Below are 26,388 nucleotides of genomic sequence, written 5' to 3' on the forward strand. Positions count from 1 at the left end.
AGTGAGGGGGGGTACACCTTCTACTGGTCCGGCATGAGCAATGGCTTCCATGTCAGGGGGTAGCTATGGGCATCTCCAGCCAACTGCTGCCATTTGTGGTTGAGGTTGCTCCGGTTGATGAGCGTATAATGCGAGTGAGGCTGAAGCACACACTGGGCTTCATGTCTCTTGTTGCAGTGTACACTTCTACCGAGATGCGTGAAACTGAAGAGAAGGAGACGTTCTACGCCAAACTCGACTCCGTATTGGACCAGTGCCCTCCCCGGGACACACTCACTGCCCTGGGCGACTTCAATGCTACTACTGACATTGACAGGGTTGGCTACGAGCTATGTGTTGGTCCCCATGGATCTGGTACCAGGAACATCAACAGCTCTCTCCTCCTGAATTTTGCGAAATCCAGAAGGTTGAGAATTGCGGGTTCCTGGTACCAGAGACCAGAGCTGCACCGTTGGACTTGGTACAGCTATGCCGAAGGGGTAGCTAAGGAGATCGACCACATTCTCGTAAGTACTCGTTGGAGGATCCTTCAGAACTGCAGGGTTTACCAGAGTGCTGAGTTTTTTGCAACTGACCACAGGCTTGTTATTGCACCACTCAAGCTTCATGTCAGGTCAAGAAGAATCTCGGGATGCAACACTACTGTGTTCTATCTTGAGAGACTGAAGGACCTGGCATGTGCTGAGGAGTATGCATACAGTCTCAAATCGGTTTGAAGTGCTCGGCACCCTGGAGGACCCTGTAGAACTGTGGGATACCTTCAAACGTGAGACTCTACAAACTGCCAAGGAGTGCATTGGAGAGCGTCCAAGATCTAGGAGTGGCTTTGCCTCGGTGGAGACGCTGGAGAATAGCAAGGAGAGCCGCGCTGCTAGACTTGCTGGGAACTGGGACCAATACAGGGTCACATAGGACTAGAACTTTCTTGAGGAGAGACAAGGAGAGGTATGTCAGGGGTCTCACCGAGGAGGTCGAGGTCCATTTAAATGCGAATAACCTCCGACCTACTTACCGATCCCTGAAGCAGCCCCGCTCCAAGTCTTCCTCTCAGGTGAGCGCTATCCGAACAGCTGACGGCTGCCTCGTGTCGGACATGGATGGGCAGAGGGCTCATTGGGCTGAGTACTTTGAGCAGCTGTGCATGGCAGACCCTACATGTGGGCAGCTTCCAGTTGCTGAGTTGCAGGTGGCGGATGCTGACCCACCCATTGACGAAAGCCCACCCTCTCTGGGCGAGGTCAGAGAGTCTGTGGCCAAGTTGAGGGGTGGAAAGGCACCTGCTGGTGCCTGTAACATCAGCGTGGAGCTGCTCAAAGCTGGAGGTGAGGCCATGATCTGCGGGTTGCATGCTGGGATCTTCTGTGACTCCATGGGATTCCTGCGAGGACTATTGGTTTGCTGAATGGCCTGTATTCTGGGACAGAGAGTGCTGTGAAGTGTGGGGGGGCTTGTCCAGCTTCTTTCCTGTGAATGCGGGAGTGAGGTGGGGCTGTGTCCTTGCCCCATCGCTTTTCAACACTTGTATGGACTGGGTACTGGGCAGAGTTGTGGACCAGAATCATTGCAGAGCATCCATAGGCAATACCAGGGTCACTGGCTTTGTTTTTGCTGATGATGCAGTAATCCTAGCAGAGTCGCTGGAGGTTTTGGTGATGGCTCTCGAGGCACTGCACGAGGAGGCGAACCCCTTAGGACTTCAGGTCTCCTGGGCCAAAACCAAGGTACAGGTGTTTGGAGGCTTGCTGGATGGCACAGTACAGTCTGTTCATGCATGTGGCGAGGACGTTGAGATCTCAGAAAGTTTCACGCATCTTGGTAGCGTAGTTCATAACAATGGTGAGTCTGGCCAGGAAGTCTTATGACGGATTGGTCTGGCCCGCGATGTTATGGGCTCGCTCAACATGGGTATATGGCGTTATCGATACCTGTGCAGAAGGACAAAGATCCGGATCTTCAAGTCCCTTGTGGTCCCTGTCTTACTCTATGGTTATGAGATATGGACACTAAATGGAGACTTGGAGAGGCAGATTGATGCCTTTACTAATAAGTGTCTAAGCAGAATCATGGGATATCGCTGGAATGACTTTGTGTCAAACCGGCAACTACTCCGTGAGACTGATTCGTCATATATTACCTGCATAGTCCGTCAACGCCAACTTCGGCTATACGGGCACGTGGCACGTTTTCCGGAAGCTGATCCTGCTCATCAGGTTGTCTCTCTAAGAGACAATCCTGAGTGGAGTGGGCCAAGGGGACGCCCACGGAGTTCGTGGCTTGAGCAAGTTGATAGATCCTGCCGGGAGGTACTCGGGATGGGAAGGGGGCCTGCATGGAGACTCGCCCAGAGAGACCCCCGGGCTTGGCGTTGTAGGGTGGGTGAGGTGACGCGACCCCCGGCATATGCCCCCATTGATTGATGATTAATTGATATTCTGTAATCAGAGAAAATTTGTTCCGATTTTGAACAGGTACATGTGCCTATGCCAGTTACGAGTTCCATGTCACAACTAGGACTTTAATTGTCCATGGGGTGTGGTGGCTTAGTTAAAGGGTCAAGCCATGGAAGTGAAAAGCTGTGGTGAGGAAGTTCAAACCCCAGTGCCACTGCCCGACATCAGGAAGGGTACCCGGTCTTGATCTCCAAACCACAACCCCAAAAGTATCAGCCCCATATGACAATGGTTAAAAGCTGTCAAGATAAAGATGAATATCCAAACCTCCAATCCATCAATATTTTTCTGATAATAATGGTTATAGTGTATGCAATAAATAATCTGTTTCCCTTTGGAAAACTGCCCTCACCTATCTGAATCACAGGCAAGATCCTCTCCCTACCTGCAGCTTCGTACTATATGGTCATTGCTGCCTGATGCTACAACATAAATAATTTGCTTCACTTATCACATCTCAAAAGGTGAAAGCAAGTGATACATAAAAAGGGAAAGGGAGAGAGTTCATGGTAGTGAGACACTAAAAAGAATCAAGTATGGTATATTTGTATATATATATATATATATATATATATATATATATATATATATATATATATATATATATATATATATATATATATATATATATATATATATATATATATATATATATATATTTATATATATATATATATATAGATATATATATATATATATATATATATATATATATATATATAAAGGATGAGTAATGCACACAATATTACAAAGACTCAGAGAAAGTTCAAAAGAACATGTCCAAGGCCATAGTAGACTGGATGAAGATTGGGGAAGAATAGAAATGAAAGTTTTTAAAAGCTGCTGTAAAAAAAAAGTAAAGCAGGGAAAAGTGAACATTGGGAAGAAGGGAGAAGTGAGGCAGTCAGACAAAAGAGTAATCACTAACATAAGAATTATGAATATGTCACCATGGGTCCATCCAGTTCACCTGAACTACACCATTAACTCAGGCTAGTCTGTGAGTGCAGGTCCCTCAAGGCAGGGCAGGTGCAGGTGTACAAAGCAAAAATTTTGTGGTGAGGGGTGATTGCAGATTTGACTGCAAATACCTGCAGGTGGAGGTGTACATATGGCTGGTGCAGAGCAGGTACAGGTCAACATATGAGCTGAGGTGAGCCACTATACAGGGTAGCCACTTTCACTGGATTATGGGGTTGGGGATGGGGGGTTGTTAAAGGTAACAGCCTCAGGTCAAGAGAGGTGAGGTAGAGATAGGTGTGTACAGGATAATGAGTTGCTATAGGATCTATGAATGTAAGGAAAAGGTTAAATTGAAGTTATAACATAGGGGTATTTACAACAATTTGGTGCTAGAAAGACCCATTAGGCTATGAATAAATTACTCAAACCAAAAAATTACATTAGTATAGGGATCATGAAAATCAAATTAAGATGCCGAATTGCACCAATATTCATAATGTTTTACAAAGGTTATAAAACTCTATATATACAATAATAGTTTTTATGACTATATACATTAACAAAGTTTCATTAGGTAACAATGAGTCCTGCAAATTATCTCATATGACTGCTTCTATAACAGCATAAAATTAACATCCACCAAATGATAAATTATTCAAGGTTACAGCACACACATACACACATATACACACAAGAGAATCTACACAGAATTTCCCTCCTTTCTCCCTCTTTTATCACATATTTACTTCTCCCCTTTATCTCCTTGTCCAGCCTCTGCTTCCAGCAGGGCTGATGTGATGCCCACCTTCTGTAGCTCTTCTATCAGCTCACCATTCTGGTGCATCTGCAAGACGATGTCACAGCCACCTACAAATTCCTTGTTGATGAACACCTGAGGTATGGTTGGCCACTCAGAGTACTCCTTAATTCCTAAAAAAAATTATATATATTATTATCAAATTCTGTTTGCAATTATTTTGGTGAAGAATTTGTAGATAACTGACATTTTTATAAATCTTTTTAAAAATTATTAAGTAATATTTTATGTAAAGATACACATTATTAATTAAATTCTGTTTGCAATTATTTTGGTGAAGAATTTGTAGATAACTGACATTTTTTTAAATCTTTTTTAAAAATGATTAAGTAATATTTTATGTAAAGAAAAATCTCTTAAATTAAGTTGGCACTATTGGGGTGGGAACCTTATGGATTTAACCAAATATTCCAGACAAGGACTGGCCTCCCAAAACACCCCCACAAAAAAAGCACATTGTTTTTCTCTAATTACAGTACTGTGTATCATACTACAGCAAATTACTTTTTAATGCATATTTCTTTCTATGAAATTTTGCTAATGAACATATCAAAGAGGTATTAACGAAACTACATGCAGTTAGTCAGCTGCTATACGAAAACAAAGGAAAGTGTGGCCAACGGTGAGCAGCGTCTGCCACTCATTGGGAGCTTATACATCATACTGCTATGAGATGTACAGTGAATACCTTAACAGCCTATGATTTGCATATGACAGTTTTGCAACATGAGTCTGAGGAAATCTTACAAGGAATAATCGAGGAACGTCACAGAGTCTTAGAGTAAGTGTGAAGATGAAAATAAATAAAAAGTTAATAATAAGTTGACAGCACAAATAATAATTGTGAGCAAGACATCTGAGAGTAAGGAATACCTACAAATACTATCTAGGACAAACAGTCAATGCAAACAGCCAACAACAACAACAAAAAAATCAATAAGGCAATGGGAATGGGATTAAGCACCTTTAGTGTACATAGTAACATCATGAAGAGCAACCAGCTATTCTCCCTGAAGAGGAAGGCGCACTATCAAGATATCCCGCTAATCCTAACATACGGTTCAGAAACTTGGCATCTAACAAAATATTTAGAGAAAGGTAAGAAGCCCATAAGAGGAAGAAAGAAAACTGCTGGGTATAACAGGTAGAGACAAGGAAGCAAATATCAAAGGTTGAGGATATTTTCAAGTCTATGAATAAAAAATGGATTTTGGCAGGTTGTGTCATGCATAGAACTGATAACATATGGTCAACTAAAGTAACAGAGTGGCAGCCCAGTAATAGTAGAAGTCAGGGCAGAAAATAGGACCAGGTGGAGAGATAGAATTAAAGCATTTGCTGAAGCAGGATGGAGCACACTTACATAGGATAGAGAGGTAGAAAACATTTGGAGAGGCCTGCATCAGTGGACTTGTAATGGTTTAAGATGATGATAAAAGTTGACACTGTTTCTAATAATAAATTCACAAAATGCTCTACAGAGATGTCCTGAGATTAGCTGTATACATAGATTAGAGGATAATAATTTGCATTGTTTATCTATCAGTATATACCAGAGTTGGTTTGATTTAAATCAAATGATTTAAATCAGAGTAAAAAATCATGATTTAAATAAAAATAATAATATACTGTATCTAAAATTATTTAAGTGTCATATCAAGAGTAAAATATCTAATGATTTAATATATATATATATATATATATATATATATATATATATATATATATATATATATATATATATATATATATATATATATATATATATATATATATATATATATATATATATAAGGAAGAAGATAGAACATGTAAAGCAGTTGTACAGGAAAAGTATCAAGTCAACTTGTCCTGTACTGGTCCTGCAGCAAGTCAGGCACCAGTGAATCATTGCCATCTCTTACAACAAAAATATTCAAAAGCATAAAAAAAGAAAGTAAGGTCTTTTTGTTGATTATAACAATAAATGTAATTATGAAGTTTAATGAGCTAAATTATTATTTTAATGCAAAGTAACATGATTAAGTCTAATTTCTTATTAATATGATCCAAATTTGACAACATATAAATAGACAAGTTGGCAACTTATGATTTTTATGGCTACTTATGATTTTTATGTGAAAAACTCATCTTGGGTAATGTATATTAAACTATGGTTTCATTTAACATTGGCCAAGTTTAATACAAGAAAATGGCCTCATAAGACTGAAACAAATAATCAATGGAAACAAACAAGGATTAATGCAAAAAAATCATTTAAATTATTTAAATCAAATAAATCTTTTTTTTTAAATCTTGATTTTTTCCAACCCTGGTATATACATATATCTCTTTTTTTCAGTCCCTTTATTCAAATATGCCATGTGGTGACCTGCACAAGTAACTGTATAGATAAAGATCCTGGTGGTTTGTGGGTATCCAATCTATGTCTCACGGGCAAGTATCCTACAGGGAATAGAGGTACAGTATTGAGAAGTAGAAAACAGGGAGGTGTATGAAGGTTGCTGGACTTATGAATTCTACGTTCCATTATAAGGAATTAAGTCTGGAGGTAGTATGGGGCATCCACAAAATAAAAACCTTATTTAAGGCAATGATAAAAGCTGTGTATAATGTGATGAACAAGAAGTCACAGAAATAAACATGTTGGTATACATGAGTGGAGGAAGCATAATGAATGGAGTAAGGAATGAGGTGATGCTAGAAGTGCATATTATTTTACAGGATTTAAAAACACAAGCAGAGAAAGGAAAGTATGCTGAGGTACTTCCTTCAGTCTTAGTAATAGTCAAACATTTTTTAAGCATGTAATTTTTTTTTTTTTTTTTCACAATAACTTAATAGCTGCACGAGACCTAAGAGAGACCCACCTTGTCGCACCGATTCATCAGCCAACACATTGTAGGCATCATAATCCACGCCGTGCATGCGCATGATCTGGACAACAGCATTACTGAATCCACATCTCGGTGCATCTGGCGTGCCCTGGAAGTTGAAGGATTGCTATCAGTAGTATTCAATATGATACAATTGACTGTTTTCGATGCAAAAATCAATTCCGTGTAATGTTTAACTTTGATGAGGTTTCAGGCCACGCTTCGGTGCCAGTGCAACATCGTAAGTCTTGACTCAGAAAATTCATATAGATATGCTTCCTTACTAATGAGACTTTTATACAACAGAGTGAGGTCATTCTTTGCTGATTTATACAATAAGGTGGTGGTTATCATGTGTTTGCAAATACCCTAAACTTAACCTAAATCAACAAAACCCCAAACAGTTACTATAGGTCTTGACTCAGAAAATTCTTATATGCTTCCTTACTAATGAGACTTTCTATACAACAGAGTGAGGCCATTCTTTGTTAATTTAGACCATTAGGTGCTGACTATCATGTGTTTGAAGATACTCAAAACTTAACCTAACCTAACCTAACAAAACCCCAAGCAGTTGACTCAGAAAATTCATATATACTTCCTTACTAAGGAGACTTTCTATACAACATAGTGAAGTTATTCTTTGTTGATTTATGCCATAAGGTGTTGGCTATCATGTGTTTGAAGATACCCTAAACCTAACCTAACCTAATCTAACAAAACCTCAAACAGTTACTATATGTCTTGACTCTAAAAATATATGCTTCCCTACTAATGAGACTTTCTAAACAATATATTAAGGTTATTCTTTGTTGATTTATACCATAAGGTGCTGGCTATTATGTGTTTGAAGATACCTAACCTAACCTAACAAAATCCCTAACTTAATAGGTCTTGACTTAGAAAATTTGAATATGCTTCCTTACTAATGAGACTTTCTATACAACAAAGTGAGGTTATTCTTTGTTGATTAATACTATAAGTTGCTAGCTATCATGTGTTTGAAGATACCCTAAACTTAACCTAACATAAAAAAATCACAAAAAGTTACCATACATCTTAACTCTGAAAAATCATATATGCTTCCTTACTGACTGAGTAAGGTCATTCTTTGTTATTTTATGCCATAAACTGTTGCCTATTACGTGTTTGAAGATGCTCTAAACTAACCTAACCTAACAAAACCACAAAAGTTACCATACATCTTGACTCAGAAAACTCATTTACTCTTCCTTACTAAATAAGACTTTCTATAAAACACAGTGAAGGCTTTGTTAATTTATTCTAAGGTGTTTGGATGTCATGTGTTTGAAAGTTGCACTTAACCTAACCTATAGGAAATACAATTTTTGCTGTTTAAAACTTTGGATCAATTGAACAATTGCCCCCCCAGACCGCTCTGGTGGGGCGATTCTTCAGTTGGGCAGAGTTGGGGGGGCAATTCTTCAGTTGATGACAGGATTACAGCGGGCGGCCAAAACCTCACCGGTAGACCTGACATCAGGGGATCAAAACCTCAGCAGTTGACCTGACCTTAATGGTGGACCTGACATCAGAGGATCAAAACCTCACCCTAACATTTTTGACTAACCTGACACAACTTGTGATCAGTTTTAGCACCATGGGTTCATGTATTCTGTCTATTGTTCGACATGGCCCGTGACACATTCAAGCCTGTCGTGCTCCCTCTGCTGACTGAGGATCCTTTGCCTGTGATCAATTGGCTTAAACAACATCGACTTTCTTCACTCATATCTGCAGGAATTTATGTGGCGCGACCGATTTTTTGCCAATGCATTTGAAAATCAGTGTATTCATTTTTCCACTCAATTCCCTATGTGAAAAATGCAAAAAATAAAGTGTTCCACATTTAGTATACATTTACATAACAATAAAACTATTAGTTATAAATAATGCGATATATAGAATATATGATTATGCATAATAAATGGCATAAACCAAATATAATATATAATTTCCGATATTTCTAGTTGGGGGGGCGATTCTTCAGTTGAGTAGAGTTAGTGGGGCGAATCTTCAATTGGGAACTCTGGGGGGGCGATTCTTCAATTGATCCAAAACTTTTTAATTAATAGTTTTATATATATATATATATATATATATATATATATATATATATATATATATATATATATATATATATATATATATATATATATATACTGGTTTGGTTATTTATAAAAATATATGTGTGAAACATTTAAAAATTTCCAAAAGTCCCTGGCCCTGAAAATTCCCAGAAATTTTCCTTTGAAATTTTCTATTTTCCCAAAGACTTTCCAACCCTTTGCAACCCTAGTGCTGCATATTTCTGCCACCCCACACCATGACAAATAAATTTAAACTAACCTTACCTAACAATCTTACGTAACCTACCTAACGGAGGGCTTCACCCACGTCAACCCCCCTAACGGAGGGGTTTTGGCCCCCTCGACCCCCTTTCTATTTTCCGGAAGTCATTTGTTACTGCACTGCATTCAGGGACTAAAAAAGAATCCATATTGTAGGCGCCTTCCCTCTCGTTAAAATTATCCATCTCATCCCCCCTAACCCTTTCCCCAGGCAACACCCCGAGGAGGCCGGTGACTTACCTTCATGAACACCACCACCTTGTTCTTGGCCAGCAGCTCGTCGAAGTACTCCTTGCTGCCCACCCTTGAGCTGCACCACCGCGCCGCGCCCCCATAACTCGCTACGGAGGCCCTCAGGAGGCGGCCCGCGGCAAGCATCGTCGTCAGGGAGTCGAACCGGTGGTGTGATGACTAGGGTGGTGTGGCGAGGAGGCGGTGGTGTGATGACCGGTGGTGTGATGACCAGGGGGAGCGAGGAACTTAATACCTGCAGACTATCGCGTACCTACGGTGATGGACGCCCACGAGGCTCATCACCATCACCTAAACTGAACCCAAAAGTCTCTCGTGCACGCAGACTTCTCTCAGCATATTCTGGTGATCTTCAATGTGCTGCCCTGCTGTTGTTTCTATAAGTTAACGTTTTAAAATCACCATATGCCATCTAAGGACATGTTTCTGCGAAGGGATGACGACATCGTTTGGACGTTGACTTCGGTTTGGGCATAGCAATATTTCAGCTATCTATTGGAATATTGAAACATGGAGTATCAAACTAATTTTTTTTGCACTTCTTTTAAATGGCAAAAGCTTTAATGGAAGATTCTGCCTAACTTACGTAAGTGGACAGCCAAAGTCACGTGCCCGCGTTCGAACCCGCGTCAGCTGATGGAGGTAAACAACGTGGACAGGCCAGCAGAAAATTATTGAAGGGCTAAGTGAGGAAAGACGGGTTAAAAAGGTGATGGCGGAGGACAGAGCAACATCTACATAGTAAAAGGAAATAGCCAGATGGAAGAGGAGAGAAAATCTTGAAAATGACCGGAACATAAATGGTAGTTAGAGAAATCAAGGAATGTATCGCCAACAATGGAAAAATGGTAAACAGGAACAGCATAAAAAATAACGTTGAAATGGTTTACAAGAGGAAACAAAAGCCTGAAAGAGTAAACTGGTATCGGGGAGACTGGGGAAGTAAGCTGTTATTCAAAGCAAGGACAGGAACACTGGAAGTAAAGGGAAGAAGCAGAGAAGATCAGGACCAAAATTGCAGCTATTGTCTAGGGAAGGAAACCATATAGAGCACCTGATAGTGGCATGTAACAGGTATGAAGAGGAGACGCAAAGGTTGATAGCATCCGTGGTTGAGATTAATGGGGCAGAGGATTGGAATAACAAATTGGAGGAGGAAGACGGGAGAATAAGTATGTACTGTGTTAGGACTGTATGGCTGTAAGGAGGAAGCAGTGAAGTTACTATAGTACCGTTCAAAAAAATGTCTGGCACAGTGTTAGGAAAAAGAACTCAGAAATAAAAGAGAAATAAAAAGTAAGTATAACAGTGGAAGACATACAAAAGGGCAGAAGAGAGAAATGCATAAGGAAAAGTCCAAAGTAAGCTAAAGTGAAGAAAACAAAGGAAAATAAAATAGAAAAGCAAAGTCAGTGGAAGCAATTAAAGTGTACAGAAAAACAGCTCAGTGCAGGGTGGAGTGCATAAGTGTGCGCAGTGAAGTAACTAAGAGTGCATAGTGAAGTATATAAGTACAAAGAAGTATATACCAAGGAGGACCTAACAAGCGATCGATCGATACAAAGCGGAACAGCTCAAAAGAAGGCAGCGGGCCGTGGCAACTTTGGATGGAGTAATAACACAACGACTGCTGCTATGTGTCACTCTCTCAAAAACTGACTTTTGGATGATTACAGAAACATGTCAGTGAACACACTGGGTAAAGAAAGACACATTCTACATATATAATTGTGCGAATGTGATGAGACTGTCGGATGGCATGAGTTAGTGCAGCAAGCAAGTGCTATATTCAGAGTTATTTTTGTTCCGTGCTGCGGAGCCTGACTTGAAGGCGGAGCTTCGAGGCCCAGCACGCCAGGACGCCACAACGCTGCCAGTGCCAGTGCCAGTCCGTGGTGGAAATAACTCCGTGTGGAAGTGCCCTCCGCGTCCCCCGCACAGTGCTCCTCGGGTGAGTGCCTTGTCTTGATAGAAGGAACAAATCGTATCAGTGACAAGCTTTGTTCTCACATCTAAAACTTAAGATACATTTATTGCACTAATAAGTTTTGGAGATGGATACTGACTTGTGTCCATTTGTTTTGCAGAAAGATTAGCGACACGTGACAGATAACACAATCGTTTGAGTTGCGCCACAGCCTTCAAGTCTTTAGAGTGCCGTGAGCGTGCTAGTCAGCCGCCTCCAGATGCAGCATAGGTAATGACTTCAGGGCTGGTGGGTGGCCTCCTGTTATTCGGTAGAACATTTTTAGAGTGCAGAACATGCATAAAGGTTCCATAACTTGCAAGGTATATATGAATGTTTTCGTTGAAAATTACAATAGGGTTGCTCATTCTATTCATCGTAAATTTCTCATAAAACGGCTAAAAGAAGTTAAATACATTGCACACAGAAGCATGAAAGAAGGATAATATATATGGAGAAGGGCTTGCAGATAATATCTATACGCTTGTCCGCATGTCACGATGGTTATTTAGCAACTTGTGTTATATATATGTAGGTGTAATGCCACTTGCAAGGTGATAGTACGCGCCAATATTAGAATCGAGGTCAGCTGTCGTGGCCAAATGGACGTGGCTGTCAAAAATTACTGTAGGGAAGCTAGTGGGGGAAGGGAGGGGAGGGGGGTAGGCTATTGTGGTCAGTACAGCTCGCTCAAAGGGTCAGCAATCCCGGCTTTGATCCCAGTGACCTTGCAACATACATGCGTTAAAAACTTAAAATGACTGGAGAAATATCAATGATAATTAATATTAATGTGATTGCGTTATACCTACGGTAATCCCCCCCCCCCCCCCAACCCACACACACAGTTTGATAGATGGGTGCAAGAATGCTGATGTGCCTTGCAGCTTAATAAGTGCATGTGGCTCGTTACCATTACTCATGTGTTCACTGTTTAGGCGACGATGGGACATGTGAACGAAAGATGAGGGAAGGATTCTCTCTCTCTCTCTCTCTCTCTCTCTCTATATATATATATATATATATATATATATATATATATATATATATATATATATATATATATATATACTATCGAACAGCCCGGAAGGAAAGATCATGAACAACTGGGTGAGCTGCATGCCGACTGCCCGGGCCGGGATTCGAACCCGGGCCTGCGGATACGTAGTTAGACACGCTCAACACGCTAACCACTAGACCACAGAGAAAATTATAACGCACACGCAAGTCATTGGTATTGTATTAATTTCCCTTTGAAGATATTCACGCAGTCACATGAGCACAAAGAATGAGAAGAAAAAGTGTACAAAGCCGACTGACGCCTTCCACATACGTTAAAGTAGCACCCCACATACTTAGCTACGTACCCGTCTGTTGATTAATTAACTACGAGTGACAGGTGTGTGTGTGTGTGTGTGTGTGTGTGTGTGTGTGTGTGTGTCACATGCCACGTGGTTAATTGTGCCCTCGATGTCGTATGAGTTTTAATGATAATAATAATGATAATTAAGGTGTTTGAAATTATGATCTTGATCTTTGCTCGTGGTGGTTTGGGTGTAGCTACTTTAGACACACACACACACACACACACACACACACACACACACAGGGGGTGAGGGGTAGGGGGCACTCAATGGTATTTTGGTCACCAAGAAAGGAGTGACGCGAATACTGTCAGACACCTCAGACTCTCTCTCTCTCTCTCTCTCTCTCTCTCTCTCTCTCTCTCTCTCTCCCGCCCCATTTAGCCTTTTTTCTGATAAAATATACAGTACTAAAAGCCACTCGTAGCTTCCACTATCTGCAAGGAAAAATAAATAGAACCAAATACTTCAGGGCAAGAATGTGAGTGTCGAAAGGGGAAAAAAATGTGTATACTAAGATTACCGCGATGGGGAGGAAGCGTACAAGTGAGATTATGGCTTCTGAGGGATGTGTTGAAAGGGCACGAAAGGCTCGATTTGTTTGCCAGACAGTCATGTGAAAGGGAGGGGAGGGAGGTGGATATAGAGGGAAGGAGGGCTTATACGTGGAGACAAATAAACTGAGACCTTTTGAGGATCTTAAAATGCAATGGAGAAATATACGAACAGGTAATCGGGTTTCCAGAACACGTCGATTGGCTCTCCAAATATTTACATCACGTCAATAACAAAGGCCCTCAGGGTGCTACCACTAAACTCAGACTCAACAGATTTATTACATCAGACCGTCTAACTACCTCAAAGCCTAACACTGAATAATTACGATGAAACCAAGCGCAAATATGAGTCTGAACTATATTACAATTAATGCCCTACATATACACAAAACTACTGGAAGTATTAGTGTTCTTTACGAAGAAAAATCAAAGTTGTAGTTACAGTCATACACTTGACAATAAAACTAAGCGTTATTTAAAAGTTTTTTAAGTACATCAGAGCATCGAAAGTATTTGTTTGAAGATTTCTCGTAGTGGAGGAGGAGAAAGAAAGAATGGCCAATTTGTTAATCCAAGCACCCAATGATAAAGTGGCAGGGACAGTTTCTTTTAAACGTCGGCAGTGCACAAACTGTAAATATATTTAAAGTTATGCAAGGTGTGAACGACCAAACTCAAATGTAACTGATTCCTCTCTATATCAAAGCAACAAAAGTATTTAAAAGTTTAAATTTGTGCAGTCAAAAGTCGTAATCCTCTCCAACACACGATAATAAAACCAAACAAGATTTAAACAGATTCCTATTTATTTTTAACAGCTACGTCAAACCACCGAAAAATTAAAGTCGTTTTATACCACCTAGACCCTCGACGATAAAACCAAGCTCAGGTTTTACGGGTTTCTAATTATATATATCAGACCACCATAAGTATTTTAAAGGCATCATCATGTGGCAGACATATCCTATATGTGTCGGTATCGCAGAAATTATATGACTTCGAAATTATTATCGCACAAATAATATGAATGTTTAAAACTATTATCGCACAAAATGGATGCTTAAAATCATTATAAGGTATATTTGCGACCATGAATGTAGCAATAGACGTATTTATTTAAACCCTCACCATAAGCAAGCCAAACTATAGTGCCATATACATTTTCGACGATAAAGTGACAGGCAGAGGTGCTTTATTTCTAGCTAATTATATTTATAACTTTCACTAAACCGTCGGAAGTTTTTCTTTTCTCTATTCTTTCCCGCCTACTCATAGATTTTCCTTCCTATAACAAGCTGACAGGTAGAGAGAATTAAGCGTCATATTCCTAACCTTCACGAAACCGTCGGAAGCTTTTTATTCTTCTATTTGTACCCGCCTGCTCCTAGTCTCAAGAATTTTCCCTTCTACAGTAAACTGACAGGTAGAGAGAGTAACTTACCAAACCATCGTCAGCTTTTTTTCTTCCTATTTTTACCCACCAACTCAAGATTTTTGCCTCTTACAATAAACTAACAGGTAGCGAGTTACTTGAGCGTCATATTCCTTCTTTTTTCTCTATTTTCAACCCCATACTCCAAGATCTATATTCTTAAACGTATCGGGCTCCCATTACGACCATTCTCCAAGACTATAGAAAAGATTAACCGGGTTTTCATGGGTGGTTATCCCGTTCAAGGTACAGAAGTCGAGGTAAAGCTATCACTGGAATCACAAAATAGTTCATGAAATTACCAGCAACAGGTGCCAGTACGTACGTTTATAAATACGGACTCTAGACTCAAGATATTTCTCTCCTACAATAAACTGACAGACAGAGAGCATAATCGTACAAATTGGTTGGCTTGGAGGCTGACGGGTGGGTAGGGGAACTCAAGTAAAACAAACATACTCGGGAGGGGGGGCCACCAGCAGTAGGGTACCCAGAGAGAGTAGATAGGCTGAGTCGAGCTGTAAAAAAAACGAATAACTGATGCTGCCGCCCGTTACGTATAGCCCACTTCACCAGGTGGTCTGAAGAGCTGCATGACCGTGGCGCTGGGCAGGAGGGTGTGTCGTCGGGTATTAAAATAGACAGTGACGTAGATGTGTGGCGGCTCCATGAATACCCACGATGCGTCATGCCTTCCTTCTTTCTCTACCGCCGCCATAATATAGCCTACCATCATGACCGCCTCTGCCATCATCATCATCCTCATCATTACCAATCACCGTCTTACTTTAATTAACAGAGCAAACAAAGGATGGTGGTAATGATGGTAGTAATAATAATAACGCAATAATAATAATAATAATAATAATAATAATAATAATAATAATAATAATAATAATAATAATAATAATAATAATAATAATGATAATAATAAGTGTCACAGGTGATGTGTCTCCCGTTTACAGTGTCAAGGAAGGATGTGAGGAATTCAGAGAGAGAGAGAGAGAGAGAGAGAGAGAGAGAGAGAGAGAGAGCTGATGTAAGGTCCATGTATATTGTGTATCATACTAAGTGTTCAATAAGTAGTAGAGCGGAGGGCGGAGGGTCGGTTTTAAGATATAGGAGGTACACAATATTTCCTCCAACCGGAAAATACCCTCTAGAAAGTTCAAGGTTTCGAATAAATAATGAGAGAGAGAGAGAGAGAGAGAGAGAGAGAGAGAGAGAGAGAGAGAGACGGTGCCAAAAAAGGAATAAGGACCGAGGCAGAGAGGGACGCAGGGCTCATTAGAGGTGATAATGATCGTTGTAGTTGTGGTGGAAGTAGTAGAAATAGTAGTAGTAGTAGTAGTAGTAGTAGTAGTAGTAGTAGTAGTAGTAGTAGTAGTAGTAGTAGTAGTAGTAGTAGTAGTAGTAGTAGTAGTAGTAGAAGTGGTGGTGGTGGAGGCAGTAAGAGGAGGAGGCTAGGTAGCTAAGCTGAGGAGGAGAGTTTCCCGTCACCTGAATCACCGCTCCTGAGTGCCAGCTGCCAGCCATGGAGCCTTGAACCTTGAACTACGCCATTTAGCCGCCTACACCTGCCCCAACATTACGGCCACTACTACTACTACTACTAATACTAATACTACTAGTAGTTCTACTACTGCTACTACTATTACTATTACCACCAACAACAACAATAGCACACGTAAATTATATCCAAGTGGATGTATACAAGGGTTAACATTATACTAGAAGAGAGAGAGAGAGAGAGAGAGAGAGAGAGAGAGAGAGAGAGAGAGAGAGAGAGAGAGAGAGAGTCTTGGTATTATAGGGTATTAGCAAGAGGAGGTGAGGCATATGGGAGGCTGTTGCGAGGGCGTGAGGCAGGAGAAGCTGGCGAGGTGTTGGGGGCACGAGGGCTGTGTAGGGGAGGAAGGTGCCGCCCATTACAACTCGAGGCTCCCCACAAATAACCCAGACAGGCAGACAGACTCCCACTCATCCCTTACGTATTTCCCACACAACTGCCGCCCTTCCCTTTGTGTGTGTGTGTGTGTGTGTGTGTGTGTGTATTCTCTAAGCAATCGCTGCAACTCTCACGTTCTTGACACGTCGCGAACGAGAAATAATGACAGGTAAAGCTTAGGTGAAAAACATAACTGGCGCCACTATAAAAACTGCCTGCGCCATGACGGGCTTGGGTCGACTACCAGGCCCCTGAAGAAAGCCTACCGGCTCTACAGGCAGAGATGTAAAAAAAAAAAAAAAAGAAAGAAAAAAAAAGAAGAAAAAAAATCAGACCATTAAAGTATTTCTTCACCGACGTTGTTGTACGAGAATGGAATAAGCTCCCACCTTCAGTGATTCAGTGCAACACGGCTGATTCATTTAAAAATCAATCTCGATCACCACTTCCTCCAACTTAATAATCGCCAAGGCAGAAATACAACATCTTGGCGGCCGTTTGACGTTTTTTTTAGGTTTAAGGGCAGACCATCTACTTTTATAGTCTGGACTATAAGGTTTGTGTTTTCTGAAGATCTATATTGAAATCTCTCTCTCTCTCTCTCTCTCTCTCTCTCTCTCTCTCTCTCTCTCTCTCTCTCTCTCTCCGCCAATCAGTCAGTCAGTCAAGTGCTTTGTCAGTATAGCCGCGGGGAGGCAGAGGTGCCGGGGAGAGCGATGGGCGTGCGGGGCGGGGCGGGGTGGGGCAGAGCTGTGCAGGGCGGGCTGGGCGGGGCGGGGTGGTCTAGGGTGGGGCAGGGCTCGGACGCAACAGCAGCACCCGGCGGGAGTACGTAAGCCTCAGGGACGCTAAAATTAACCGCAACACGTCCACCTTCCGTATGGTCCTCACTTCGAGGTTCAGCCTTTAAGATGTATAATGATTTCCTTTTGTAGACTACCCTTCCCCTCTCCTCCCCCGCCCCGTGTTGATCTAGTTGACTTTTTTTCTTCAGGTCAAAAACATGCGATGGCGATGATGCTGAAAACGCCAATTGCACTATCGTATAATTATGGTGGTAATATTAATAATAAGAAGAAAAATCAGAATAAGAATAAGAATGACAATAACAACAACAACAACAACAACAATAATAATAATAATCTCGATTACTTAATTTTCGTATTTTCGCATATTTATCATAATCAATCAAATATTTGTGTTATCTTTTCAAAGTTTTCTGGTTGGGTGGCCAGGAAGGATGAGGCACCCACATTTTTTTTCTTTTCTGAGAGCAAGGATTATTCATTACTTGTAACCCCGAGGATAGGCAGATTTTAAACTTATAGAAACGTAGTTGTATGCAAGATGAGTTTTCATATTTTTAAACATAACGTAAGTAAATCGCGTTGCTTGTTCATGATTTTAGGCGCGAGAGACTTCGGCCGAAGTTGGTAGCCTTTTCTTAGATGCTGTCGACTCTCACATAAAATATTTCTTAGTGCCAAAAAATAGGTAAAATGCGTTCTTATGAGTGTTTCTTAAGAATTTATGGTACAGAAGCCTTGTCAAATTCCTGCCAGGGTAAAAAAAAAATACTCTACGAAAGCCATGTCAAATGTGTGTGCCTGGGCAACGAAATGATTAATAGTATGGCCTGAAGGCTCTTGCTTGCCATAACTATTCTTCACTAATATATTTTCCTTGAGAGAGAGAGAGAGAGAGAGAGAGAGAGAGAGAGAGAGAGAGAGAGAGAGAGAGAGAGAGATGTGGATGAGGACTTTTACTTATTGCTGTCAATATATCAAATAGTCACTGTATATTTCCTCAACCGCTTTTTCTCTTCATCACTTCACTCTAAGTAGTTAAGGGGACTCAACGTTTGTAAATATTTACTTTTGGCTCAGCCCCCAGTCCTTGAGATGTGGGAACACACACACACACACACACACACACACACACATTACGGTGGAGAGCCGAAGGGAAATTCATAAAGATATTGCAAAAGGTTAGCAAAAAGCTGTATTTATAAGTTGAGTGAACAGAAATGCGTGTGCCGTATAGGAGCAAATAACACGAAGACCACGTGGCGAAGCTAACTTTGAGAAGATCGAACTGATGAAAAAAGAGGAGCTTGACTGACACAGCTTTCAGAGATTCAGAGCCGATTTCACAGCCCAACACAGTGGCTTCGTAATCGTCCAAACCAAACTAGTTAATCTTCTACACTCCACAATGGTTACGCTTCCGATGCAACACTAGATACATATGAGCAGGGGCGTATTTAGGACCTTGAAACATTGGTAACTTAGCCCAGCCCAAAATGCTGGGTGGTTGGAGGCGAGAGAAGCGCGGAGTTATAAGGGTAATTCTGAGGCCTCTGTGACATACATTAGGGCCAATTTGTGTTATTGTATTTGTATTTAGCAGTAACACTGAAAATATGGCTAGTGTGTCAAAATAAAACTTTCAAGGTCATTATCAAATTATGGTAAAACATAAGCACATTTAAGCGCTTAATGAGAGTTGAATGTAATTACTCCTTTTTTATTGTTGTCCAGGATGACGATGGCAGTTCCTGAACTTCCCAAGAAAAGTCCTGCTTGCAAATATATAACAAAAGTCATAATTATTTTATCTAAATACATATACTTAACAAAAATATTGGTACGCACGACATATCTGGTTCTGAATAAGGATGGCTTCCATTATACTTTCTTTTTAATTTCAAAAGTATTTGTTCAGAGAGAGAGAGAGAGAGAGAGAGAGAGAGAGATTGGTACGCACGACATAATCTGGTTCTGAATAAGGATGGCTTCCATTATACTTTCTTTTTAATTTCAAAAGTATTTGTTCAGAGAGAGAGAGAGAGAGAGAGAGAGAGAGAGAGAGAGAGATTGGTACGCACGACATAATCTGGTTCTAGATAAGGATGGCTTCCATTGTACTTTTTTAAAAATTTCAGTAGTATTTGTTCTGAGAGAGAGAGAGAGAGAGAATCACTGCTATAGTCTCTGACCTTGTCATTCCTCCGCCCTTAATTTCCCCGCAGCCACTGTAATCTATGGTTCCGAGGCCTTCACAATATAATACTATTTAGTGCTGCATACCTGTGCCTATATTGTTACTTCTTTTTTTTTATGTGTGTGTGTGTGTGTGTTGGAGAGGCGCAGTAATCGTTGTGGTGTTTTCTCGCCCCAGATGGTAGAATGACACTGGCTGTTGGAGGCGTGCCCTCTGCCCAGCCATCTGCCGCCCCCAGCACCCCCTCGGCGCGCCCCCCAACCCCGCCTCTCCGGCACCATCCTCGTAGACACGTTTTGATCCCCAAGGTTCCTCCACTCCCCCACACTTATTTTTCCATGGATGCAGACCCTACCTCCTTGTCCTCTCACTTGTCCGCCTCTCCCGAAGTCTTTTCGAGCTCCTCACCTTCCCCCCCTCCTCCCCCACCCTCATATCTCATCTCAGAATTCCCTCCTGCTGACCTTCCTCCTCCTCCCCCTCTGGCACTGTGGCAGGACATGGCCTCTCGCCGCTACATGTGTTGCTATGACCCTCCGTCCCCAGAGATTAAATCAGAGTATGACCCGCAGCTCCCTCCTGGTTTCTTTTCTGCACCTGACGTCTTCCCGTCGTCTCCTCCACCTCCACCTGTTCCCCCTCCCCCTAGGCCTTCCCCTCCCCCTCCCCCAACACCACCTGTCCGACGGCCATCTGGGGACACGTCTCATGCGCATAATGCCGCCACCTTTGTTACTGCAATGGATCAGCCTGAGTCAGTGATGGAGTCTGAAAGCTATGGGGAAGAAGCCTTCGAAACTTCTTCTACAACTAGTTTGATGTCATCATCAACACTGACAGCAACGTATTATCAGACACCAGAATCGGCCACATCTCCGCTGCCTCCGCACGCCCTTCGCGTGTCGCCGATCTCTACCGACGCTGTTACTACATCCTCTCGAATAGACAATGATAGCCTGACACCTTCTAGTGATATCTCATCGATTCCAAGTGCTTTCAGCATCAATCAGGAATACTTTATGGAAACAAGTACTTCAAACTTTGCTCCACAAGCGTCGGTAATTACTGATGCCAAGTATGATGTTGAGTCGCCTAGTTTGTCAGTTTTTTCCCTTGTCACGGATTCGAAGCTTGAGCAGTGCGAGTCTTCAACGCGAGCAGTAGAAATATATACACGAAAGGAATCATTCAAGAATGAAAGCGAAAGTGGCAGTTCAGTACCAAGTATTATTTCTTGCACTACCAATGACACTGCTGGACCAGCTGTGATGTCGTCGCCACTCTCCACAGATGTTCCATCATTACCCTCACTTCCATCAGATCCGGATTCAGCATCTTCTGGCTTTGGGTCACTCACAACAGACACATGGTCACTTTCAACAGAAGTTGATTCCCAGACTGGAGACGAATCTTCAGTAAGAACAAAAATCTCCGGCTCTTCGCCTTCAGAAGCCGTTTACGCTACAGCCGAAAGTGGGATGACATCTCCGGCCTTCACGGGCTCCTGCACCATCACGCCCATGCCAACAGACTACCTCTCACCTCACTCCCGCAGTCCTACCCTGACACCCTCGGCTTCACCTATTCCTTCTTCTCCCCTACCTTACTTCGAGGCTGTTCAGCTCCCACATAAAACCCAATGCCCCTCAGGTCCAGAGGACATCACGAACAAAGAGGCTGCTTCACCAGAAGCCTTGCAGCTAAACGTGAAAGGAGTGTCGTCAGTTTCACGAGAACCCTTGCAAACAGTCGATGGAGGAGTGACAGCAGCATCACCTGAACACTTGCAAACAGCTGATGAAATAACTTCAGCCCCACTGGAACCCATGCAATTAGCTGATGAAGGAGTAACATCTGCATCACCAGAAACATTGCAGGCAGCTGTTGAAGGAATTACATCAGTACCACCAGAACAGTTTCAAGCAGCAGATGGAGTAACATCAACACCACCACCTAATTTTCTAACAAAACAGCCAGACCCTTTTGCTCACAGCTCCAGCTATAGGTTCAATCAACTTGCTCAGGGGCATAGCTCCCCCACCCCAAACACAGACATCTCTCAGTCTTCCATATCACAAGTTAATGAACAACGCACAAGCCAAAGCAAACCACCAAGTGGGTTTGTTTCACCTCACAGACACACAGAGACAGCTTCGCTGACACCCTCGCAGCTGAACAATGGATCTGTGTTGTCAGCCTCACAGGAACCCTTGCAAACAGCCAATGGAGGAGTCACATCAGCACCATCAGAACAGCAAACAATTGATGAAGTAACAGAGGAAAGTTCCAGTAGTATTGAGCTTATAGACAGGGTGCCATCAAGTCCAGTTATCAGCTATTTGTCTGAAAGAGTTAATGATGAAATAAAGATAAGTTCTGGAATGCCTCCCATCCCAGTCTCAGTAAGCAATGGAAGATTCTGTGAACAAATAACTGAGCCACAGAGTAATGTTGTGATAGGAAAGGAAGAAGAACAGAATGCAGGAATCACTAATGAAAGTGAAAAGAGAGAATCAATATATGAAAATGAAGGTACAGGCTATGTAGAGGAGGGAGCTAATTTTGTGGAGGAATGCAGAGAAAATGTTTACAGCCAAGTGGTGAGAGATGTGAATGGAAATATTAGTTACTTAGGGTTGAGGGATGGGGGTGAAGTACGACTAGAGAATGGGGAAGAAGCAAGAGAGAGCAGATCAGAAGTACAGAATGAGACAGACACACAAACCATGAAGTCTCTACCTGTTGACACCATCCATCCCACTGAGGGGACACTTGAGAGACAGATTGAAAGCCATGGGAACATTTCTCCAGAAGACTTGACACCCCTGCTTTCCCCAGTATCATCCCTGACTTGTTCTCATATCAGTGGCAGTGTAGTTTCATCCCTTCTTGACACGAGACAACGTGAGACTTCACACAATCTCATCTCTCTCCATCCCGAGCAATTTCCCCCTAGCTGTAATGAGAGGGGCAACCTATTCCTATGCAATGAGACATTATCACCTTTATCACAGTGCAGCCTGGTGTCCCCAAAACCAAGGCCTCAAAGGGCAGCTCAAGTGTCCAGCACATCTAAAGATGCTATAGATGTGCTTGATGCTGTTGTTGTTACTTTAAAAAATCTCTCAGCTGGTCTTCCAATGTCCCAAGCCCTGATAGCTCCAGAAGTTTTGTCTTCAGAATCAGAACCAGTCACAGAGCTGAGAGAGGCTGATCAACCTCTAACCCAAGAGGCTGAGGCATGTGGAAAACTTCCCAATGGAGAGCACCAGTCCCAGGATAGAGACACTGAGGAACTGAATGTGGCAGCCTGCAAACCTCCACTGTGTCCTACATCACATGACTTGCTTCCACATCCTACACCCTTATCACCAACCCTACTGTCACATTCCTCTATCTCTACATCCTCACTGCTGAATGTGGGTGTGAGTGCATCTCATGGTGAGCAATCCCAGTGTGTATCTTCCCAGAGTCCCTCACCAACTACTAACATCATACATCCTGCCAGCAGTGTAGCTCCCTCATCCTGGAACATGTCTCACACAGACCCTGAATACCTCCATTCATCACACAGCCTTAATGACCATGTTAACACATCAGCACTTATGAAAGGCGCCATAGAAGTTTCCTCTGAAGAGGGAGCACATTTTCATTCCTGCCTGACAGACTTTCAGGACAGTTTGCCAATGGTGTGCAAGATGCCTTCTCCTTCATTGTATTCTTCTCCTCAAACCGGCAGCCTCCTGGATGGTCAGCCTTCATCCTCGCCAGCACCCTGCTCCAGGACCCCTCCCCCTCCCCCCCCTCGCTCCTGCCACAACACTCCCAGGACATCCTTGGCACCCCCGTTACCCCCGCCACGGCAATATATGCTCGTGCCCATTAACCAGCCTCTTGGAGCGTTGCAGCGAGCTAGCCCTCCACTTGCACCACCCAGATCCACATCTGTCCATAGGGCCTCACCTCCACCCCCTCCCCGTCCCTCTGCCCCTCACCTACCACTTCCAGTAGAGGAGTGGAGCGAGGGACCTCCATTGCCTCCACCCCCCGTGTTGTCCTCCCACACCACACCACCACAACATGCACTCACTCCAGTGCCAGAGGAGTCCTCAACTCCACAGTCACCTGTACACTCCAGAAGTCCCCAGCTAAGTTCCCCTGTAAGTGATGGAACTCCTCCAACAGTGATCCCACTATCAGATCCACTGCCTTCCTATACGCTGCCACCAAAGCACTCACCTTCCCCCTCCTGTAGCAGTGATGAACCTCCTGCCCTCCCACCTCCTCCAGAGGATGAGCAAGATGAGGAAGAACTACCACCCCCACCTCCTCCCCCTCCTCCTATAGAGTCTGAAGATGAGGTTGCTCCTCCACTCCCTCTTCCTCCTCCTCCTCCAGATGTACTGCTTAGTCCTCCCTCTCCCCTTTCTCCTTTACAAGGCAAGGTTGAGCCATCCACTCCTCTCAGTCTCACTCAAACGCCTGCCCTTCCTGATTTGTGCATGGCTAACTCACATAATGACCAAAGTAGTGCTCCTTCCTCAGACCCTGACCTGCCGCCAACTGCAGTAGATGACATAGCTATCCTGCCGTCAACTAAGCACCCCAACATCACTGCCTCACAAAAGCCTCCAATGCCAAACTCACGAGCAGTAGATGCCTCTGCGGCCCCTCCCCCGCCCCCCATTCCAGGTGCCCCGCATGCTCCTCCATCCTCCCAGCCAGAGCCTCCTTGTGCCCCACCTCCAGGACCTAACACTGGAGAAGCGACCAAACCCTCCCTCATCACCACATCACCATACGGGAAGATGGTGGTGGTACGCTCTGACCTGCCCCTCCCAAGCCCTGAGGAGGAGGTGAGGATTGCCTTCACGGCAGCCAAGGATTGGGGTTTCCTAACGGAGGGCGAGGACACCCTCTCGGTGTACACCCAGCTGCGACCAGTCATCCAGCAGGGACCTCAGTGAGTAGTAACCTTCACTGCCTCCTGGTTCAAAGATCTCGTACTTCCTATATCACATTTTTCAGGTACATATTTCTTATTTTACAGCTACCAAACAGTTTTGGCTGGTGGGCAAATATTTATGTTGACCTGATCTCTGCCCCTCATGTCCCCTTGCCAGGTGTGGGCTGGTGGCACTGAGCATGGCTTCACAAGTGTTCCCGCAGACAGTGGAAGTGGAGGAACTGCTGGCGGCAGGGCGGGCACAAGGCATCACTCAGCACGGTGAGATGTTCAGTGCAACAAAGCTGGCAAGGCTGGCAGAGAAAACAGTATCAGGGCTGCAGGCAGAGGTGAGGCGGGATGTACTAAGCAGCCCTGCCACCCTCCTTCAGCTGCTACTACAGGGTGATCTTGTGCTGGTCCCGTATCCTTTTAAACACCAGAGTATGCAGGACAGGTGACGTATATATGGATTTGGGATAAAGGGTTGCAGATATTTAATTCATGCTCTCTTGATTGACCTTAACATCATAGGTACGATGCGGAGAGAAACCATCAGCCAGGCCTGAAGGGAGGGCACAAGGCCCACTGGGGAGTAGTGTGTGGGTGTCTGATTCAAAGCCCTGCCCTCACTTACCCCACTACATCTGCCAAACTAGATTCCCACGTGGATCAGTTATGGCATCTGCGACCTCGCAGCAGGGCAGGACGGAGCAGGAGTGTTACCCCTTGTACTCCCACACTACCAGGCTGTTCCAGGACAGGGCAGCGAAGCCTCAGGACACCGGATGGAGCAAGTGGTAGAGAAGGAACACCTTTCAGCGTGAGCTGCAGTCGTGTTAACACACCAATGTTGGTTGATTTGCGGAATGATGAGGAGCTGAAATTAGTGCCACTGTGGCGACAAGGCAAGAGTCGCAAGGTGGTGGCAGCACCTTTGGACCAACTATGTGAAAGTAATGACCAGCTAATCTCCTACCCCTCCCCTTCCACCCCACATGAAGCAGAGTTTGTGGTCGAGTCTGTCCAGGATGGGCTGGCAGGTCAAGTGGTGGTGTTACACAAAACCAAAGTGGCACTGTCAGACCTTGTAGGCCTCCTGCAAGATAAGTAATTTTGTTGACATTTAACCTCACTACAAACATGATAACCTTTACAATGTTCTCTGTACTGAAAAAGCCTATCTGAAGTCTTCCATGTTCACTAGATAGTTATTACAGTCTGTGCACTCCTGTGTGACCTGAAGATAAAAAAATAACACATGGTTGACTGCCTTACTGTTCATCTAATGACTAATATGCTTTCCAGCATCACTGATAAAATTTTGCTTTTGCTGATGATCTATTATTATCCTAGAGTTAACTCTATTGAATATTACATGTGCTGTCTTCTTTGGGAAGTTAAGCACAACTGCAGGTTTAGGCAGGGAAGGATACAGGTCAT

The 26,388-nt window shown here is 43.0% G+C and overlaps 2 protein-coding genes across 7 annotated transcripts; one reads left to right on the forward strand and one right to left on the reverse strand.

The window, feature by feature from the left end:
• Window positions 1–3,940: 3,940 nt before the first annotated feature.
• Window positions 3,941–10,077, reverse strand: LOC126995527 (uncharacterized monothiol glutaredoxin ycf64-like). The gene is made up of 3 exons (XM_050855146.1): window positions 9,719–10,077; window positions 7,101–7,215; window positions 3,941–4,343 (listed from the first exon to the last, which is right to left on the reverse strand). Exons 1-3 carry the CDS (start codon window positions 9,854–9,856, stop codon window positions 4,156–4,158), a joined length of 441 nt encoding a protein of 146 aa, XP_050711103.1. The 5' UTR covers window positions 9,857–10,077; the 3' UTR covers window positions 3,941–4,155.
• A 270-nt stretch (window positions 10,078–10,347) lies between these two features.
• LOC126995525 (UPF0692 protein C19orf54-like) lies at window positions 10,348–26,278 on the forward strand. Of its 6 annotated transcripts, none has more exons than XM_050855136.1 (6): window positions 10,348–10,416; window positions 10,987–11,681; window positions 11,818–11,927; window positions 20,178–24,963; window positions 25,124–25,369; window positions 25,480–26,278. In XM_050855136.1, exons 4-6 carry the CDS (start codon window positions 20,186–20,188, stop codon window positions 26,057–26,059), a joined length of 5,604 nt encoding a protein of 1,867 aa, XP_050711093.1. In that variant the 5' UTR covers window positions 10,348–10,416; window positions 10,987–11,681; window positions 11,818–11,927; window positions 20,178–20,185; the 3' UTR covers window positions 26,060–26,278. The 6 variants fall into 6 exon arrangements, with proteins under 6 accessions (XP_050711093.1, XP_050711094.1, XP_050711095.1 ...); XM_050855137.1 differs by having other exon boundaries at window positions 11,407–11,681; XM_050855138.1 differs by having other exon boundaries at window positions 10,348–11,681; window positions 11,818–11,945.
• The last annotated feature ends 110 nt before the right edge of the window (window positions 26,279–26,388 follow it).

The sequence above is a fragment of the Eriocheir sinensis genome, chromosome 8 (assembly GCF_024679095.1).
Source record: "Eriocheir sinensis breed Jianghai 21 chromosome 8, ASM2467909v1, whole genome shotgun sequence".
Lineage (NCBI taxonomy): Eukaryota > Metazoa > Arthropoda > Malacostraca > Decapoda > Varunidae > Eriocheir > Eriocheir sinensis.